At 40.6% G+C, this 19,266-nt stretch overlaps 1 protein-coding gene across 4 annotated transcripts in view; it reads left to right on the forward strand.

The window, feature by feature from the left end:
- Positions 1–19,266, forward strand: part of usp47 (ubiquitin specific peptidase 47) — a 100,828-nt gene that overhangs the window by 31,272 nt on the left and 50,290 nt on the right. For 2 of the 4 annotated variants that reach the window (XM_048607000.1, XM_048606999.1), the window contains exon 2: positions 18,714–18,917. The exons of 1 other annotated variant lie outside the window; for it this stretch is intronic. In XM_048607000.1, coding sequence (XP_048462957.1) covers positions 18,714–18,917 — 204 coding nt within the window. Of the gene's footprint in view, positions 1–15,901; positions 15,962–18,713; positions 18,918–19,266 lie in introns of all 4 variants that reach the window. One more of the 4 variants, XM_048606998.1, reaches the window with a different exon arrangement.

A 19,266-nucleotide genomic window follows, 5' to 3' on the forward strand; every position in this document is an offset into this window, starting at 1 on the left:
GCCCAAATGTTACTTAGCAGGAAATGTAAGATTCTGTGAGATATCTACTGATGGACGGCAAAAGCTATGGAAACCTCGATGTTGAAGTCTTTCTCCTCAGGCACCATGTCCTGCCACCAATTAAAGCTGCTTGGACTTATTCACCTAGAAATGTCAAAAATGAAACTGACAGACTTTTGTTAAGCAAGAGAAATAAGGGTAATGGGAACCATTTGATCAAGGTACAAATTAGCTATGATTTAACTGAATAGTGGAGCAGTCTTCTATTCCTGTGTTTCTACATTCAGACAAAACTTTGTCCTACATTAGAGGTGTCCTAGCAGTGGTTTGCACCTTTTCTCATAATGCTGAAACAGCAATGGTGTGAGCAGCTTGATTTAAGGTCATTTCATTAGACATTTTGCTGCAGTTTTAAATGAAGTAGTTTCACTTCATTGTATTGGTACCATCATTTGTACTTATTTTTGTGGGCAGTGCTGGCTAGGCTAGCATTTATTACCCATCCTTGAACCATTGCAGTCCATTTCACATAGGTACACCCAGGATTTTGACTTAGTAACACTAAAGGAACAGCGATTTTATTTCCAGGTCAGAATGGTGAGTAGCTTGGAGAGTTTGTTGATAATGTTCCCAGGTATTTCTTGTTGTCGTCCTCTTAAATGGGAATGGTCATGGATTATCATACTGTACTTACACCTTGTCTTTAACAGCCGTTTGGAGTTGCATCTTTCACAAAAGGCCCTTTTTAGCTTTTCTTCAGGCTCTTCACAATGTGCGTGCTCCTTACCAATATGACTAGATATTTACAGTTCACTTATGGACAACTGTTTTTGTGAAATTAATTGGATGATAACCATTGGTTTAATTTCCTTTGAGAGTGTGCTTGCCAGGTGATATACCCTGATCAATTTCTCTTAATTGTATTGCAATTGATTCCTCCCCACCCCTATTATTTGTGTTCATCCCATATTGCCAACTGTGTCTTCAGTCACTTGAACTCAACCCTTCGAAAATTTCTGTAAATCAGTCTGCGTTTTTGTATCTCCCTCTTCCTTTATATTATTCACCTCAGCTTTTTGACCAAGCTTTAGTTGCTCTTCTCAATTCCCTTTTGACTCATCATTAATTTCTCTCACTGATGAGTAGCTTTGGATGTTTCTATGTGTTAAAGGTATTATGAATAAAAGTTACTGCTGCATATATGCTGAAATTGTCAGCCTAAGGAGTACATAATTTTGTAAATAAGTATGAATTTGATCCAGATGGTGGATCTGAAACAATTTTTATTCCTACGTTTGTGTGGCTTCTAAAAGCAATGGTTTGAGTATTCTGACTTGTACATTATTGAAGCACTGAGTATTTGCCATTGTTGAATTTTTACAAATTGCCTGATTGATGACCTTTAGACAATTGCCTAATTTTGGTGGAATTGTTTTCAACCTGTGTTGATCTCTATGTGTATCTCACTCAATGGAGGTATTTTCCATTTAGAGTGAAAATGAGCCAAATAATACAATCTTATAGACGTGAAGGAGGCTATTCAATCATCATGTCTGTGCCAACATGTTAAAAGGTTTCATTTAGTCCCATTCCCGTTGCTCTATCCCCATGGTCTGCAAATTTCCCATTTTTAAGCATTAATCTAAGTGTCTTTTGAAAGTTACAGTTTCCATCATACTTTAAACAGATTATCATAACTTAAGTTTAAAAAAGAATCCTCATCTCTCTCTCTCTCTAGTTTCTTTGCCAATTATTTAAAATCTCTGCCATTTGGTTACTGACTCTTTTGCTAGTGGAAATGTTTTCTCCTTATTTAATGTTTCAAATACCTTAATTATTTAGAAAACCTTATTAAATTCTTCCCAACCATTTTGTTCGAAATTGGACAATCTGACTCCCCAGTCTCTTTGATACTTTGAAAACTGTGAAGTATTTTCATTACGCAAGGCAGTTAAGGGTGGCAGAACCATGATGGTAGATACTAAAGATCCTGTATTGACATACCATACCATCATCAATGAACCGTGCTGACTGAAAACAGCGTTGATAGAAGCTGTAAGATGTAAAAGATTAGTAGAGTCATGATTTTTATTGTCACTAGTGTGTGAATAGTAAAACATAGACCTCCTCTCTATTGAATCATGTTAATTCTAACTTATATGAAAATTGTCCTTCTGTTATGAAGTAGGCTGATTTGATCCTGTCTAAGAAGCAGTGATTTTTTTTTTTGAAGCCCTTCAAGGTCAGGCTTGTTTCTGCTGGAAAGTGTAATTTTTTTTCAATGCAACATTCGTAATGTTTGAGCATCAAGTTCTTTCAGGTCAGTTGTTGCACAACCACTTGCAGAACAGCTCTCCCTTCACTTCACCTCGCCAATGTTCCTGACCCAGCCTAACCTCAGTTTCCTATTAGTGTGATGTTTTCCGGTTACTTGTTTTGAGGTTACCATATACAACAACAGCTGATATTTATATAGTACCTTTAAAGGCTGATGTGAGTACTTCACAGGAATGTGCCGAAGAAAAATTCAAACTGAACTCTGAGGTAAAAAGCTTGATTGGAACTCGGAGTACAAGAGTTTAGGACCCAGGCAATTGGTGAAGTGATTAAAATGGGAAATATTCAAGAGACCAGAATTAAAGAAGTGCAGAAATCTACAAAAATAATAGTGAAATGGTAATATTACTGGACACAATACGGAGGTCTGTCATAATGGATCTGTGATGTGGAGGTGCGATTTGGAAAGATGAGTTCGAAATCCCACCATAACCACTGGAGGGACCTAACTTAATTCATAAATCTGAAATCGGAAGGTAGTCCCAGCAATCGTGGTCATGAAACAAGATTGTGTTTAAAGACTTCTGGTTTGCTAATATCATTTACTGAAGGAAATCTGCACCCCTGTCTTTTTCTGACATGCATGTGACTCCATGCCCACAGCAAAGTGGTTGACTTTTAACTGTACTCTGAAATGACCTAGCAAGATGCTTAGCTGTATGAAACTGCTATACAAAAGAAACAACAAAACTGGGCAAACCATTTTGTATTGACCTAAGCACTAAAAATAACACAAACATGACCTGCCTAGTCAACACTACGACAACCTTCTTGCTAATACTGGGGGCTTGTCCCAAAATCAGCAGAAATGCTGCATAGATTAGTCAAACAGCGACCTGACATTGGTGTAGTCATACCTTGCAACCCAATTCCCAGATTTCGCTATCACAATCTCAGGATATTTCCTCCCCTGATAGCTGTTCAGAATCTTGGGATGTGGTGACATAGTGGTATACAGTCAGGGTGGACTATTCCTATGCATTTTCAACACTGAACTACAGAAAGTCTTGTGGCTTTGAAGTGGTTCAGAGGAAGTTTACCTATAATGAATGGGTTCTTATAGGAGGAAAGTGTGGACAGGGCACAGCGTGTTTTCCTTAATATTTAGAAGAGAGAATGATGATTTGGTTGAAATTTTAATAAGATCCTGAAAGTTCTCGACAAGGTTGACCTAAAAAGGATGTTTACTCTTGTGGTTCAGTCCAGAACTAGTGGATGCTGTTTTAGAATTAGTGTCCCTTTGAGGACAGAGGCAGGCAACAGCATGGCAGAGAATGAGGTAAGACTGATAAATTAAACTGCATTTATTTCATCCAAGAGGCATAACAGGTAAGGTACATGAACTTAGGTCTCGACCTGAAACATCAGCGTTCCTGCTCTTCTGATGCTGCCAGGCCTGCTGTGTTCCTCCAGCTCCATATCGTCAACTCTGACTCCAGCATCGGCAGTTCTTACTAACGCCAAGGATTTTTATTGTCGTTTTGACAGTACAGACTTCTGTACTCTATGATCCTGTGAACATCTACAAGTCATTCACCATCCTGACTTGGAAAAATATATCACCATGCCTTCATTGTCGCTGGGTCACAGTCCTAGAGCTCCTAACAAGGGTGTGCATCTACATACACCAAAATACTATCGCAATTAGAGAAGGCAGTTAACTCCCACCTTCTCGAGGGCAGCTGTGGATGGGCAGAAAATGTTGGTCCAGTCAACGAAGTTGACATCCCATAAATTAATTTAAAATGTCAAAGTTTGTCTGATTCTGCACCCATGAGAAGAATTTTTAAAACATGTTAAAGGCACTACATTTAGGTTTTTGGTTTTGTAATTGTGAAGGAACTCGATTAGCATGCAAGAGATGAGCCACAAAGAGGTGCTGTTTTCGCTGCAATAATTTAGTTAAACCCAAACTATTCTGAGATTGATTTATTGCAGTTAGCTTATAGTGTCAGTTCTCCTGTATTTCTGCAGCTAGAGATGCATTTCAGAAAAAAAAGCTTTTTTAATTTGCATGAAAATGTAAGATATATTGATGGAAGTGAGAACTCCTTAAGCCAACAAACAATGCACAGGTGTTTGAACTGCATCGTGCCTGCTTCAGCAATATAGAACTATTATCTGTTGTTAAAAATATGCCTAATCTGGTAATGCTGTCAAATTCATGGTGCAAGAATTAAAGCTGTAAGCGAAGCTGAAATACTTCTAATGTAATGCATTGTTATTTTTAGAAAGCTTATTGAAGAAGCCTGTAGCTTTAGTGATTTGGTAATTTGAACTGGGCAAATCTACTGCTTTATACCTGTGTTATGGAGTTAAGAGAACAGAAATACTAAAGAATGCAGCAAACTTGATAATTGTGAATATTGTGACCAACCTATAGCTGAAGCCTCACTGACATCCTGATTAGCATCTGCAGCATAAGCTCCCTAAAAGCAAAAGAGCAGCACACACTTCAAGAAGGGAGTCTCCTCTGTCTTGCTGAATCCATGGTTAGAATTGGGGTCATTCTGCTTAATATCTGTTGGGAGTTAGAGTAATGGAACTACGGCGCTGGAATCCAGATGATTTAGCAGTAAAGGAAAAACACCTGCTAGATGGATATGTGAAACAAAGACTCTTTTTCAGTGGAAGGCATACACTGGTTGCTTTTATTTCGTCAAATGATCTTTTCTGTATTGTAGTTAATGCTGTGAATTAAGAGATGCAATAATTTCAGTCTGGTGTTTGTGTATTGGCACAAGATTCAGCAAGAAGATAATCTGCCAATACCACTAATCCACTTCAGACAGAAGTATTTACAGTTCAGGTTGCTTTCAGAACTGCATATGTGAAGCCTGCTTAGGGAGATGTAACTAAGTGGTCCATAATTCAAATGGAGGCCAAAAAAAAGTTGTGAATGGAAAATATTTTTTCAAGTATGAAATATCTACTGGTTACATGTGATCCCAATGGTCTACATTAGAATCCTGTAGAATTTGAGTAGGGGACATTCATTGGACTACTTTCGGGTTGCCAGTGGTGGGAGATATCTGAGAATTGGAGGAAACCATCAAATTCTGACGTGCAAAAAATGAGAGACCTGAGTTGGGGAAATATGGAAAATGTTTGGGAATATTTAACTAAATGTTTAACTAATTTGATGGAATTCTTTGAGGATGTTACTTGCATGGTGGACAATGGGGAACCTGTGGATGTGGTGTATCTGGGTTTCCAGAAGGCATTTGACAAGGTACCACACCAAAGGGTGCTACATAAGATAAAGTTGCACGGTATTACAGGTAATGTATTGGCATGGATAGAGGATTGGTTGACCAGTAGAAAGCAAAGAGTAGGGGTAAATGGGTGTTTTTCTGGTGGGCGGTCAGTGGCTAGTGGTATGCCTCAAGGATCAGTTTTGGGACCACAATTGTTTACAATTTACATAGATGATTTGGAGTTGGGGACTAAGTGTGGTGTGTCAAAATTTGCAGGTGACACTAAGATGAGTGGTAGAGCAAAGTGTGCAGAAGACACTGAAAGTCTGCAGAGGGATATAGATAGTCTAAGTGAGTGGGCAAAGGTCTGGCAGATGGAGTACAATGTTGATAAGTGTCAGGTCATCCATTTTGGTAGGAATAACAGTAAAATGGACTATGTTTTAAATGGTAAAAAATTGCAGCACACTGCTGTGCAAAGGGACTAGGGCGTCCTTGTGCATGAATCGCTGAAGGTGGGATTGCAGGTGCAGCAGGTAATTAAAAAGGCAAATGGAATTTTGTCTGTCATTGCTCGAGGGATGGAGTTTAAAAACAAGGAGACTATGCTGCAGCTGTATAGGGTCCCGGTGAGGCCACACCTGAAGTACTGTGTGCAGTTTGGTCTCCTTACTTGAGAAGAGATATACTAGCACTGGAGGGGGTGCAGAGGAGATTCACTCGGCTGATTCCAGAGTTGAGAGGGTTGGATTATGAGGAGAGACTGAGTAGACTGGGCTTATACTCATTGGAATTCAGAAGAATGAGGGGAGATCTAATAGAAACATATAATATTATGAAGGGAATAGATAAAGTGGAGGCAGGGAGGTTGTTTCCGCTAGCAGGTGAAATTAGGACTACAGGGCATAGCCTCAAAATAAAGGGAAGCAGATGTAGGACTGAGGTCAGGAGGAACTTCTCCACCCAAAGGGTTGTGAATCTGTGGAATTCCATGCCCAGTGAAGTGGTTGAAGCTACCTCACTGTTTTTAAGGCAAGGCTAGATAAATTTTTGAAAGGTAAAGGAATTGAGGGTTATGGTGAGTGGGCGGGTAAGTGGAGCTGAGTCTCAAAGATCAGCCATGATCTTATTAAATGGCAGGGCAGCCTCGAGGGGCCAGATGGCCTACTCCTGCTTCTAGTTCTTATGTTCTTATTTCATGGTTTTCTGCTCACTTAATATCCAAGGAGTCTATAGTGTATCTGAGATGGTTTTTAGAATGATCTCATAAAACCTACTGAGGTATTGTATTCCTTTGGAACAATTACTCAATGGGTATAATCCTGGAATTTCAAAATGTACTTGAATGCATTACAAAAAGTTTAACACTGTTGGTGCTCATTGGCAGTGGCTACTTTCACCAGTAGTCTGCTTTGAATCCCCTGATATGCAGTTACTCCTAGTAATATTAAATACTGTTCCAACAGTGTAGAAAATGCTGATGATAATTCTCATTGCTAGTTGATTAGTGTATGGGTGATTAATAACTAGTCCTGGTCTCTGGATGTTAAGTGAGTGGGTCAATGTATGAGAGATTATTGTGGATACATACAAGCAAATCACATTGGAGTGATTAAAAATGCAAATGAATGACCTTGAACAAAGTTGAAAATCATTTGGATATAATTAATTATCCACCAAAAAAGTTTCTAAGCGAAAACTCAATGAACTGCGGATGTTGTAGATCAGGAACAAAAACAAAGTTGCTGGAAAAGCTCAGCAGGTCTGGCAGAATCTGTGAAGAAAAGATCAGAGTTAACGTTTTGGGTCCGATGACCCTTCCTCAGTTCTGCTAAGTTTCTAAGCAACTTTTGAGACTGGCAACTGCAAGCTAGAGAAGTGTTCAAGCTTGAGGCAGGTTATTTTGATGCTACCCAACTCAGGGGTGAGATCCATTTCGAATGCAGTGTAGTTTTACCACTCTATTCATCAAAACTATAATTGCTTTGGAGAAGAGTGATTTGTTTTCATTGGATCTGTTAGGAGTTTTGTTCGATCTTTAAAACAAGAAAGATACGGATAACTTAAATGCAAGTTGGTAATTGAATTTACCTCTTGGAACTGCAGAACAGAAGTGATTAGGGACTTCAATTAACATTTGCCTGATGTGTTTTAGATAAGAGTTTTGCCATGATTAATTTTTTTGATTAACCATCTCCCTTTGTTAAATGTACATGGTGCAAGCTGCTTATAGTCATCTCATCTCTGATCTGATTCATTTTGTTTACAAATGTCTGTTGCAAATAGAAAGCTTTATTTGACCAATGGTTCCAACATGTATACTGTAAGAAAAACAAAGTTGCTGGAAAAGCCCAACAGGTCTAGCAGCATCTGTGAAGGAAAAAACAGTTAACGTTTCGGGTCCGGTGACCCTTCCTCAGAACTGATGGTGGCTGGGAAAACATCAGTTTATATGCAGAAAATAGGGGGGTGAGTGGGCTAGGGAGTAAACGATCGGATAGAGCCCAAAGAGAGAGAAAGACAGTTGGACAGACAAAGGAGTTGCTAACGATCAGGCTGGGAGGGTGAATAGTTGGTAATGAGGACTGTTAGTGACTAATGAGAGGGGGTGAGTAATGACAGGCTATGTGGTAACAAGGCCTGGTGTGTAGGGTAGGGGACTGGGACATGGGAGAGTTTAGGCCCTAAAATCATTGAACTCAATATTGAGTCTGGAGGGCTGCAGCGGAAAATGAGGTATTGTTCCTCCAGCTTGCGTTGAGCTTCGCTGGAACACTGCAGCAAGCCAGAGACACAGATGTTGGCCAGGGAGCAGGTTGGTGCGTTAAAGTGGTAGGCAACAGGTAGTTCAGGGTCTTTTTTGCGAGCAGAACGTAGATGTTCTGCGAAACGGTTGCCAAGTCTATGCTTCGTTTCCCCAATGTAGAGGAGACCACGTTGTGAGCAGCGAATGCAGTAGACTAGATTCTGGGAAGTGCAGGTGAAGTGTTGCTTCACCTGGAAGGCATGTTTGGGCCCTTGGACACTGGGGAGGGTGGAGGTAAATGGGCAGGTGTTGCACCTTCACCGGTTACAGGGGAAGGTGCCATAGGGCTGTGGGGAGGTGTTTGGGGTGAAGGAAGTGGATGCTGGTGGGATGGCAGGTGAGGATAAGGGGAACCCTATCGCTGTTGTGGGAGGGAAGAGAAGGGGTGAGGGCGGAAGTGCGGGAGATGGGTCGGACCTGGTTGAGGGCCCTGTTGACAACAGAGGTAGGGAATCCTTGGTTGAGGAAGAAGGTGGACATTTCGCAGGTTCCCTTGTCGAAGTTGGCCTTATCTGAACATACATGACGGAGATGGAGGAACTGAGAGAATGGGGTGGAGTCTTTACAGGAAGCAGGGTGTGAGGATGTATAGTTCAGATAGCTGTGGGAGTCAGTGGGTTTATAATGGATATTAGTAGCCTAACATCGGTCCTGGGTAAGATTTTGGAGTCCATTGTAAAGGATGAGATTTCTGAATGTTTGGAAGTGTGTGGTAAAGTAGGGCAAAGTCAGCATGGCTTCAACAAGGAGAGGTCATGCCTGACAAATCTGCTAGAATTCTTTGAGGAAGTAACGAGCAGGGTAGACCAAGGAGAGCCAATGGATGTTATCTACCTGGACATCAAGAAGGCCTTTGACAAGGTGCCACACAAGAGACTGCTGAGTAAGATAAGGGCCCGTGGTGTTAGAGGCAAGGTGCTAGCATGGATAGAAGATTGGCTGTCTGGCAGAAAGCAGAGAGTGGGGATAAAAGGGTCTTTCTCAGGATGGCAGCCAGAGACAAGTGGTGTTCTTCAGGGGTCAGTGTTGGGACCACAAGTTTTCACTTTATACATTAATGATCTAGATGAAGGGACTGTGGGCATTCTGGCTAAGTTTGCAGCTGATACAAAATAGGTAGAGGGACAGGTAGTATTGAGGAGGTGGGGAGGCTGCAGAAGGATTTGGACAGGTTAGGAGAGTGGGCAAAGAAGTGGCAGATGGAGTACAACGTGTGAAAATGTGAGGTCATGCACTTTGGTAAAAAGAATAAAAGCATGGACTATTTTCTAAATGGGGAGAAAATTCAGAAGTCTGAAGTGCAAAGGAGACTTGGGAGTTCTAGTTCAGGATTCTCGCAAGGTAAACTTGCAGGTTGAGTCAGTAGTCAATGTTGGCATTTATTTTGATAGGACTTGAATATAAAAGCAGGGATGTACTACTGAGGCTTTATAAGGCTCTGGTCAGGCCACATTTGGAGTATTGTGTGCAGTTTTGAGCCCCATATCAGGAAGGATGTACTGGCCCTGAAGCAGGTTCAGAGGAGGTTTACGAGAATGGTCCCAGGAATGGAAAGCTTAACATATGAGGACTCTGGGACTATACTTATTGGAGTTTAGAAGGATCGGGGGGGAATCTAATTGAAACTTACAGAATACTGAATGGCCTGGACAGAGTGAATGTCGGGAAGATGCTTCCATTGGTAGGAGAGTCTAGGACCCCAGGTCACAGTCTTAGAGTAAAGGGAAGACCTTTTAGAACGGAGATAAAGAGAAACTTCTTCAGCCACAGAGTGGTGAATCGATGGAATTCACTGCCACAGAAGGCTGTGGAGGCCAAGTCATTGGGTACATTTAAGAATGAGATAGATAGGTTCTTGATTATCTCTGGGATCAAGGGTTACGGGGAGAAAGTGGGAGAATGGGGTTGAGGAACTTATCAACCATGATTGAATGGCAGAGCAGACTCGATGGACCGAATGGCCTGATTTCTGCTCCTGTGTCTTATGCTGTTATGGCCCTAGTCTTTGCTACACATAGAGTCATACATTATAGAATCTAGCACTTCAGATCTGCCACCAGGGGCTTTTGTGCAGCACCTGTCACTGTTTTAAAACCTTACTGTTCCTCAGTTCCAGACATACAGTCTCCACTGAGTGCTTTTCCCCTCATTATATCCTGCCTCACCATTGAAGTAGTTTTCTTTCTAATCAGTATGGCTACTCCACCTTCTTCGTCATTTTCCCTCTCTATCCTGTTAACTTTATAACCTAGTATGTTTAGTTCCCAGTCCCAATCATCCTGCAGCCATGTCTCAGTAATGGTTACTATATCATAATTTCTAATTTGTCTTTGTGCTTGTGTCTCATTTAATTTATTCCTTGCACTACATGCATTCATATATAGAATCCTTATGCAGGCCACACACTAATCTTTCAGAAATTCCTATCTGTCTTCTGAACCACTCATAGTTTTCTATTAAGAAGTCTTCCATCCTTGAAACATTGGTTTCCTCCTTTTTCTCCTATACTTCTTTATCATAAGTTTGATAATTTCTTTGGGATGTATTACTTGGTGTTTAGGTCCCTTTTAAATGTAACTTGCTGTTTATGTCTCAATTTTCTGCTCATCTTACAAAAAAAGCTGTTCTGTATTTGAGAGTCTTGGTTGTATTAGCTTCCTCTGTGATGACTAGCCTTTGTCATCTGTCAGGAAATGGCTATCCCAAAAGGAGAATTTAACTCTCTCCCATTTGTGTTAAATAACACTAACATTGCTGAATTCTCCACCAACCAGGTGGTTACTTTTGACCAGAAACTTAACAGGGCCAGCCACATAAATACTGTGATTGTAATATCTTGTCACAAGTTGTGAATTCTGTATTAACTTGCCTTCTATCTCTTCAAAACCTGTCCATCATCCACAAAGCAACCCAGGAGTCTGATTGAACAATTTATACTTACTTGAATGAGTGCAGCTCCAGCAACACTCTAGAGGCTCTGTGTCATACAGAAAAAGCAGCTGCTTGATTTCCCAAACTTCAGATCCACAGCCATGTGGTTGACTCTTAACTGCCCTTTGGGATGGGTAATAAGTACTGCCCTAGCTAGTGACATCCTCGTCCCGTAAATAAATAAATAAAACAACCACCTGCAAGTTTTCCATACCATCCTGATTTGAAACTATATCATGGTTCCTTCACTGCTGTTTTAAAAATCAGGAACTCCTTTTGAAAATGCTGTGGGTGTGCCTGTGCCATCTGGACTGTGATTCAAGAAGGTGACTCATCACCACTTTCTCATGGGTAATTAGGGATGGGTAACAATTGTTGACCTTACCAGTGAGACTGTCATTCCACTAAAGAACGAGAAAAAGACTTTCGTTAATCAGTTCTGAGGAAGGGTCACCAGACCCGAAACGTTAGCTCTGATTTTCTCTTCAGGTCTGGCAGCATCTGTGAGCTTTTCCAGCAACTTCTGTTTTTGTTCCTGATTTACAGCATCCACAGTTCTTTCAGTTCTTATTTTGTTAATCTAACCTGACCAATCATTGACAGCAAGACCAAAGCAAAATACTATGGATGCTGGAAATCTGAAATTAAAAACAACAATAAAAAAACTGGAACTACTCAGCTGGGACAGCGTTTGTGGAGAAAAACAGAGTTAACATTTCAGGTTGATGGCCTTTCCAAAGATGATGTTCTGTGGTGTAATTTTCTATAATTTTATATGCAACTTGAGGATCTGGGTGGTTGAGGTCACAATTTTGGAAGATACTGTCAAAGGAGGCTTAGTGAGTTGCTGGAGTGCAACTTATTGATAGTATATACTGCTTTTGTAGGATCACACAGGCTGTTTCTGGGGAAGATGGGACTTGTATAAGTGGGACAGTCTGCATCTGAACCAGATTGGGACCAGCATCCTGTGGATGTGTTTGCTCGTGCTGCTGGGAGGAATTTAAACTCGTTCAGCAGGGAAGTTGACACAGCATGCTTTAGTGAAGGAACGAAGGCAGAGGCTGGATGGCTTCTACTTTAATGCTAGGAGTATGATAGGTAAGACAGATGAGTTAAGGGTGTGGATTGACACATGGAATTGCGATGATGTTGCCATCACTCAGATATGGTTGAGAGAGGGCCAGAACTGACAACTCAAGACATCAGAGTATGTAATCTTCAGGCTGGACAGGAGATATAGTAGAGGTGGTGGTGTCACATTTATTAATTAGAGTCTCTTGTTACAGTGAGGGATTTTGGAAGGATCTTCAATAAAATTTTGAGGGTTAAAAGGCGCAGTGACCGTACTGCTGGGAGTGTATGATAGTCCTCCAATGAGTCAGCAGATCATGATAATTGAAGGTTCCTAAAAACAACAGGATAGTTTATATTCGGGACCTTCAGCTTCCATAAGATTAAATGGAATAGTCATTGTGTAAGAGGTTTAGAGGGACAGATTTCTTAATGTATCCAGAAGAACTGTTTATATATTAACATGTAGATGGTCCAACAAGGAACATTGCAATGCTGGACTTAATTCTGGGGAACAAAGCTGGACTGGTGTTCAAGGTGACAGTGGGAAAGCATTTTAGTGTTGGCAACCGCAACAGTACGTTGTAGGTTTGTTTTGGAAAAGGAGAAAGACCATCTGAAGAAAAGGGTTTTGGACTGGAGAAACGCAGATTTTATTAATCTAAAGTAGGGTCTAGGAACAGCTACTCCTGGGTAAATCTGCAAGCGAACATTCAGAGCTATTCAATATGGAATTGGTGAGGTTCTTGAGCAGTTTGACATAAGGAGCGAGGAGGTTCTGGCAGGCTTGAAAGTAGACATCTCTAGGTGCGGAATATTGGGGCCCACGCTGTTGTGGGAGACAAGGATGGAAGTTACATGGCTCTGACACAAATTTTTTATTTCTCTCTGGCCACAAGGTAAGTCCAGAGGACTAGTGGATAACTAATGTGGCTCCACTTTTCAAGAAGGGTGGTAGAGATAAACTAGAGAATTACAAACCAATGAGTCTCATCAGTAGTAGGGAAACAGTTGAGAAAATTCTGAAGGAGAGAATTAATCTCCACCTGGAGCGGCATGGTTTGGTCAGGGAATTGTCAGAGGGCCGTCACTCGTTACAAATTTCACTGAATTTTTTGATGAAGTGACGAGAAATGTAGAAGAAGGTAGTGTAGTTGATGCAGTCCGTATGGATTTCAGTCAGGCTTTTAACAAGTCCCATATGGGAGACTGATAAAGAAGGTAAAAGCACCTGGAATTCAGAGTAACTGCGCAAGTTGGATCTCTGGTTACAAGTTGGTAAGAGAGAGAAGACAGTGGTAGAAGTCTGTGAGACTGGAGACCGGTCTGCAGTGGTGCACCACAGGGATCAATGCTGGGTCAATTGTTGTTCGTGATCTGAAACATATGGATGATAATATGAGGGGGACGATAAATTTGCAGATGACATGAAGATTGGCGGGTGATTGACAGTGCGGAAGATGATCTTGGGTTACAGGAGGATATAGAGAAAGGGCAATAGGATACTTGATGAATAACAGTATGCTAGGAAGCTCAAAGGAGCAGAGGAGTTTTGGGGTTCTTGTCCGCAGATCTCTGAAGGACAGATTAAGAGGCTAGCTAAGAAGGCATAAGAGACACTTGCCTTTATCATTTGTGGCATAGATTATAAAAGCAGGGAGCTTATTTGGAGCTGACCTTGGTGAGATCACAGCTGAATTACTCTGGACAGTTCTGGTCACTGCACTATAGAAAAGATGTAATTGCACTGGAAGGGGTGTTGAGATTCGCCAGAATGTAGCTATGAGAAAAGGCTCAATAAGCTAGAGTTTTCTTTAGAACAGAGAAAGCTGAGCGGAGACCTGATTGAGCTGTATAAGATTATGAGGGGCATGGACAGCGTGGATAGAAAGCAGCTTTTCCCCGAGTTGAAGGCTCAATAACAAGGTATAATTTTCAGGTGAAAGGCAGGAAGTTAGGAGGGGATTTGAGGAAAAACATTTTCACCTCTGGGTGTTGGCACTGCCTGGTAGGGTAGTCAAGGTGGGAAACCTCACAACCTTTTAAAAAGTACTTGGATGGGCACGTGAAATGTCATAACATTCAAGGCTATGGACCAAGTGCTGGATAATGGAACTGTCAGTACAGACTTGATGGGCTGAAAACCTACTTCTGTACTTGGTTTCAGTGATGTTATAATTGAGGTGCTGTGCCTGACTGTGTATTTTGAGCATTTTGTTTTTATCTCAGCCATTGACAATGACTTCTGCAACTTGTGTAGCAGTAGTAGGAATATTGAGGAAAGCATTCCTGCATGCAGATCCTGAATCCCTTATTCAAATTAACTTTTGAAGTTATTGACAAATTTTCCATTAACCGACAGCCACCATAAAAGTGTGACCGCAATGTACAAGCTGATTGTGAGTGGCACTTGAATGTGGTATGTGAGCATACCGTGAAGCTGTCCTAAGTCAGCTAAATATATTAGTTCTTAACAGCTTTGAAATTGGAAAGAGTACTTGCGCGTTTTAGTTTTATCCTAAATCAGTATTATTAAAAACTGGTAACTCTGACCTTTCATGTGAAATTCGGTTTTATTTCAGTTGTAGGAAGAGAGTGGCAAATTTTTTAAAGAATCCTTTGATACCAGTGACACTGTTAAGGTCGTTCTTTATCGGTGATAGAGCACCTGACACTTTGACTGTAACCTAACATACAGCATCACTAAAAAGGGGTTTTAGTTCATTTGTGAACATTACAAGTTGTGAAGTGTCGACTTTCATCCCGAGTTTATGGATTCAAATTGTGCAAGTGCAATCCATACTTGATTCTCTAACTATCAGCTTCAGGGTATGATTTGACAAGTAAAATACTGTGAACTCCATGTTAAATTTCATTCCCTACTTTCAGACTCCTGTGCTTGCGAAGAGGGATGAAACAAAAAAGAGCATTGAAATATTGCAGGTGCATAGATTTGCTTTTGCATGCTTTATTTGAAAGTTAAATATAGATTGACAGTCTGAACATTTGGATTGCCATTAAATTTGATCTAAGAACTTCCAGTAGAAATAAGACAGATGAGTTCTCAAACTTTTGATACACAGCTTTTACAACTTCAGAGAGACGTATACTTTTATTCTTGGTGTTGACAAATCACAATCTGTAACTTGTGAAATAATTCTAATCGTCATTTGTTTGACCATTTCTTGTCCTTGTTTATTGTTACCAGGGTTTTAACTTGTATGTTGATTTCATCGACTTTGTGTTGATAACCAAAATAGATTACAAGGTTAATTATTTTGCTGTTGAATGAGTTTTAATTAAGGCAGTCTAGTGCGGCAGAAGCTTCATCTCTCCATTTACAAAAGGGGCTGAATCATCCTTTTTTTTTGCAATAACTTGACTTTATAAAATTGCACTGTGCTTTGTACTCTTTTTGCTTTCTTTTAAAGATTCTTTTTTTATTAAAAAAAATCCTGGCGTGTGTTTCATAATGTTTACTTTTCAAATCAAAACTACATTTTTTAAATTTCATTTCATCAGATTTAAAACTTATAACAATTATTGTGCATCTTAGGGAATGTTCTGGAGTTGCAGACAAAGTATCTTTGATGAAATGAAGAAGAAGTTATCTCAGGTAGTATTTGAGTTGTATTGAATGGAAAATGAAAGCAGTATGCAAATGATTAGCATGCCGCAATGCAATTTTGGCTGTGACAGGCACGGTCTCGGATTCGTGGTTGCAATGACAATACTAACAAAAACGCTCTATCTTAAATGTATGTATAATTGCTTAAACTTGATTGGAAAAGTAAAGATTGTGCGTTCACTGTCCATTTCTTTAAAAATAATTATTGTGTTGATTAGTGATATCCTTAATCCTATCATATTTAATTTCCTATTCCTGCCTTGCATAGATCCCTGAGGGCTTTCACAATAGTGGTAACTCATTAGCCGTGGCATTATTTTTCTGACTTGCTAGTGCCAAACTGCCTTGTATGATGTCAAATAAAGCTATTAGTATAACTTTTGATGATTTTTACTGTCATAATATAGTTTTGCTCCTTTTGTGTGTGCCTGATGTTGGATTCACAGGAATGCAAATAATAGACAGTGAAAATGTGGATTTTTCAATGGAGAACTTGAACTAGAACACATGCGCATGAGATTAGAAGCGTTCATTCTCAGTTGACACTCACAACTCTTGGTTTCGTGAGAGGCGCATCACGTCCTTTGGTGTCCCTCCACTTAGTCTCTTAAAGGGATCCCAGAACACCATACTCTCCGAATATTTTAAAGGCTGCTTTTGGTGTAATTTCTGATTTTATTTTTACTGCTTCGATGCAGTTTTGCTACTTTTGCATTGTGTTCCTTTTGGGTTCAGCCTTTCAGCTGTAATAGCATGAACTGCTTTGAATCTAGTATAGGAATATTGGCTGTCTGGTGCCAAAGTTGTCTCTTGGCTTGGCATTCTGCCACTGATGCAGTTTCTAAGCTACCATGATTAGCCACTGTTATAAGTAGATCCAATGAACCTTGCATGCTCGATTTGATATGCAGTACCCAGTATTTACCTATATGCCAGGGTAACCTAGGACATGTGCTTCCCTCTGCACCAACTACACACACCTTGCCCCCCTGCTGCTGTCTGTCAGTCTCTCTCTCTGCCTTCCCTCGCCCCACCTCACTGTCTGCCTCCCCTCTCTCTCCCCCTCCCCCCCCCCTGTCTCTCTCTCCCTGTCCCCTCCCCCCCCCCGTCTCTCTCTCTCTCTCTCTCTCTCTCTCTCTCTCTCTCACAATTCCGCCCCCCCCATCTGCATTTCTCCCCCTCGCTCCCTCTATCTCTTCCCCACCCTTGTCCTCTCTGCACCCCCCTCGTCTGCCTTCCCCCCCGTCTACCTGTCGTCTCCGCATCTTTCTTCTCCCCCACCATTTGAAATGCCAAGTTTAGATTGTTGTGTCTTCTAATTAAATTGATAACTGGATAGAAAGCTTGTGGGATTAATTTCTCCCTCCTACTGTGCAGATATTTAAAATTTCTTGGTCAAGTCAATGCTATTCTGTTTATTTCCTGGGTATTTCCTGAACCATTACTTGAATGTGATAGACTCTATTTATAAAGCAGCAATTTGATGTTTCCTTTGAATGTTTATCCAGCTGTTTAAACTGTTGAGACGTGTTTTATTTCTTTGGAACCATGAACTAAAATAGAAGTTGTCTTAAACACCAGAAGTACTTTGCAACTTAAAAACAATCGAGATCCATGTGTTCTTCAGCCGTAGAATACAGTTCTGCTTTTTGAAGCAGAGGGAGAATTTGAAACTTGACAGCACTGCGAATCTTGAGTTAAGAATATTCTGCCAGACCACAGCCATCTGGTTGAGCTGCAGTGAGTTACGAAGCTGTAAGTGCCAAGGGCAGGAGAGAAAACTCAAAAGTCTTCTAACAGAAAGGATCCATTTGCAGCACCCCCCCGCCCCACCAAAAAAAGGACTTCTGATGTTTGGAATTTTATTTATGCTATCTATACTGATTTTTTTTTTCCAACAATAGTGCGTATAAAGTGTTCGGGATTTATGAAAGACTGTAGTTTAAGTTGCATAGTAGCATAATAGAAGTTGATTCTTTCCATTGTTCTTGTTAGTTAGGTGCTATCCTGTACAGAATAAGTGCTTTTACATGGGTAAATGGGGGATCTTCTCTCATACTGTTCCTATTACTGAGTACAGGTTTTAAGTGGACTGTTGTGCAAAAGTGTGGGTTATTCCTTCCTTCCATAAAAGGACAACATTATTTCTAGTTACTCTGCGAAACATTGCAAGAACTGTTATATCGAAAAGACAGCTGTCATGATTCAGAGCAGGTAAGGAGTGGGGAGCCCTTTGGAATGTATTCAAAGTGGTGTTTTGCTTCACACTCCTAAAGTCTAAAGGCATTTTCACAATAGATATTGTGCTACCAAATGCTGCAAATAAAATGTGTTGTTCTAAAAGGGCTTGGAAGATTAGATTTCCCAGCCAAGAAAACAGAATTTGGAGAACTGCCTCAGAATAAGAGGCCAATCGTTTCGAATTCGGTTGATCTGAAATTTCTTCAGAAGGTAAAGAATCTATGGAACTCTCTACTCCAAAGGTTTTTGGATGTTTCATCATTGAATGTTGAGCTGAGACAGTTTTTTGTATTGGAGGGAATCAAGAGGCATGAGGAGAGGGTGGGAAAACCGGATTGGAACAGTAATCAACCATGATTGTATTGAATAGTAGAGCAGACTTGAAGGGCTGTATGATCCATTCCTGCTTCTAGTTCTTATATTCTTATTGTAAATCTTTGATTCTGTTCACTGATTTGTAATGACTGATCTTTGTAAAAAACACAAAATTTCTCCATAGTCAGAGACTGCAGCAGATGAACCACGGGTGCTGTGCATTGTTCAGGACACCACCAATGCCAAGGCAGTTACTCAGCGGCTCACCCTAAATCTTCCTGCATCCACTCCGCTCAAACGGCTGTTCGATGATGTAGCATCTAAAGCGGGTTACGTTACTGGCACCTTTGAATTAGTCTGGACCAATGGTCTGAACAAAGCTGACCAGGTGAGTTTAAAAATTAATCTTGGGCAAGGGAATCAAAAGGGTTTGTCCTTGTTGCATTGATATATAGTGCTGCTAAGTGATTTAGACTGGCAGATTCACATTTCGGAAACCTTGTTTAAAAACTCAAATAGAAACTCACTCATAGACATGTAAGCTGATGGCCAACATTTGCGCACAGCAGCCAATTCAGCGATAGTCATATGTGCCTACCTCACCATTTATATATTTTTCCACAGTAGAGCAATAATTTTGCCATCTACAATTGCCTGGTTAGCTTTGATTTATGGTGCTTCCTAACTCTCCTTCCCTTGAATCAGAGATAGTAGGAACTGCAGATGCTGGAGAATCC

Source organism: Rhincodon typus, chromosome 17 (genome assembly GCF_021869965.1).
Source record: "Rhincodon typus isolate 14 chromosome 17, sRhiTyp1.1, whole genome shotgun sequence".
In the NCBI taxonomy this organism is placed as follows: Eukaryota; Metazoa; Chordata; class Chondrichthyes; order Orectolobiformes; family Rhincodontidae; genus Rhincodon; species Rhincodon typus.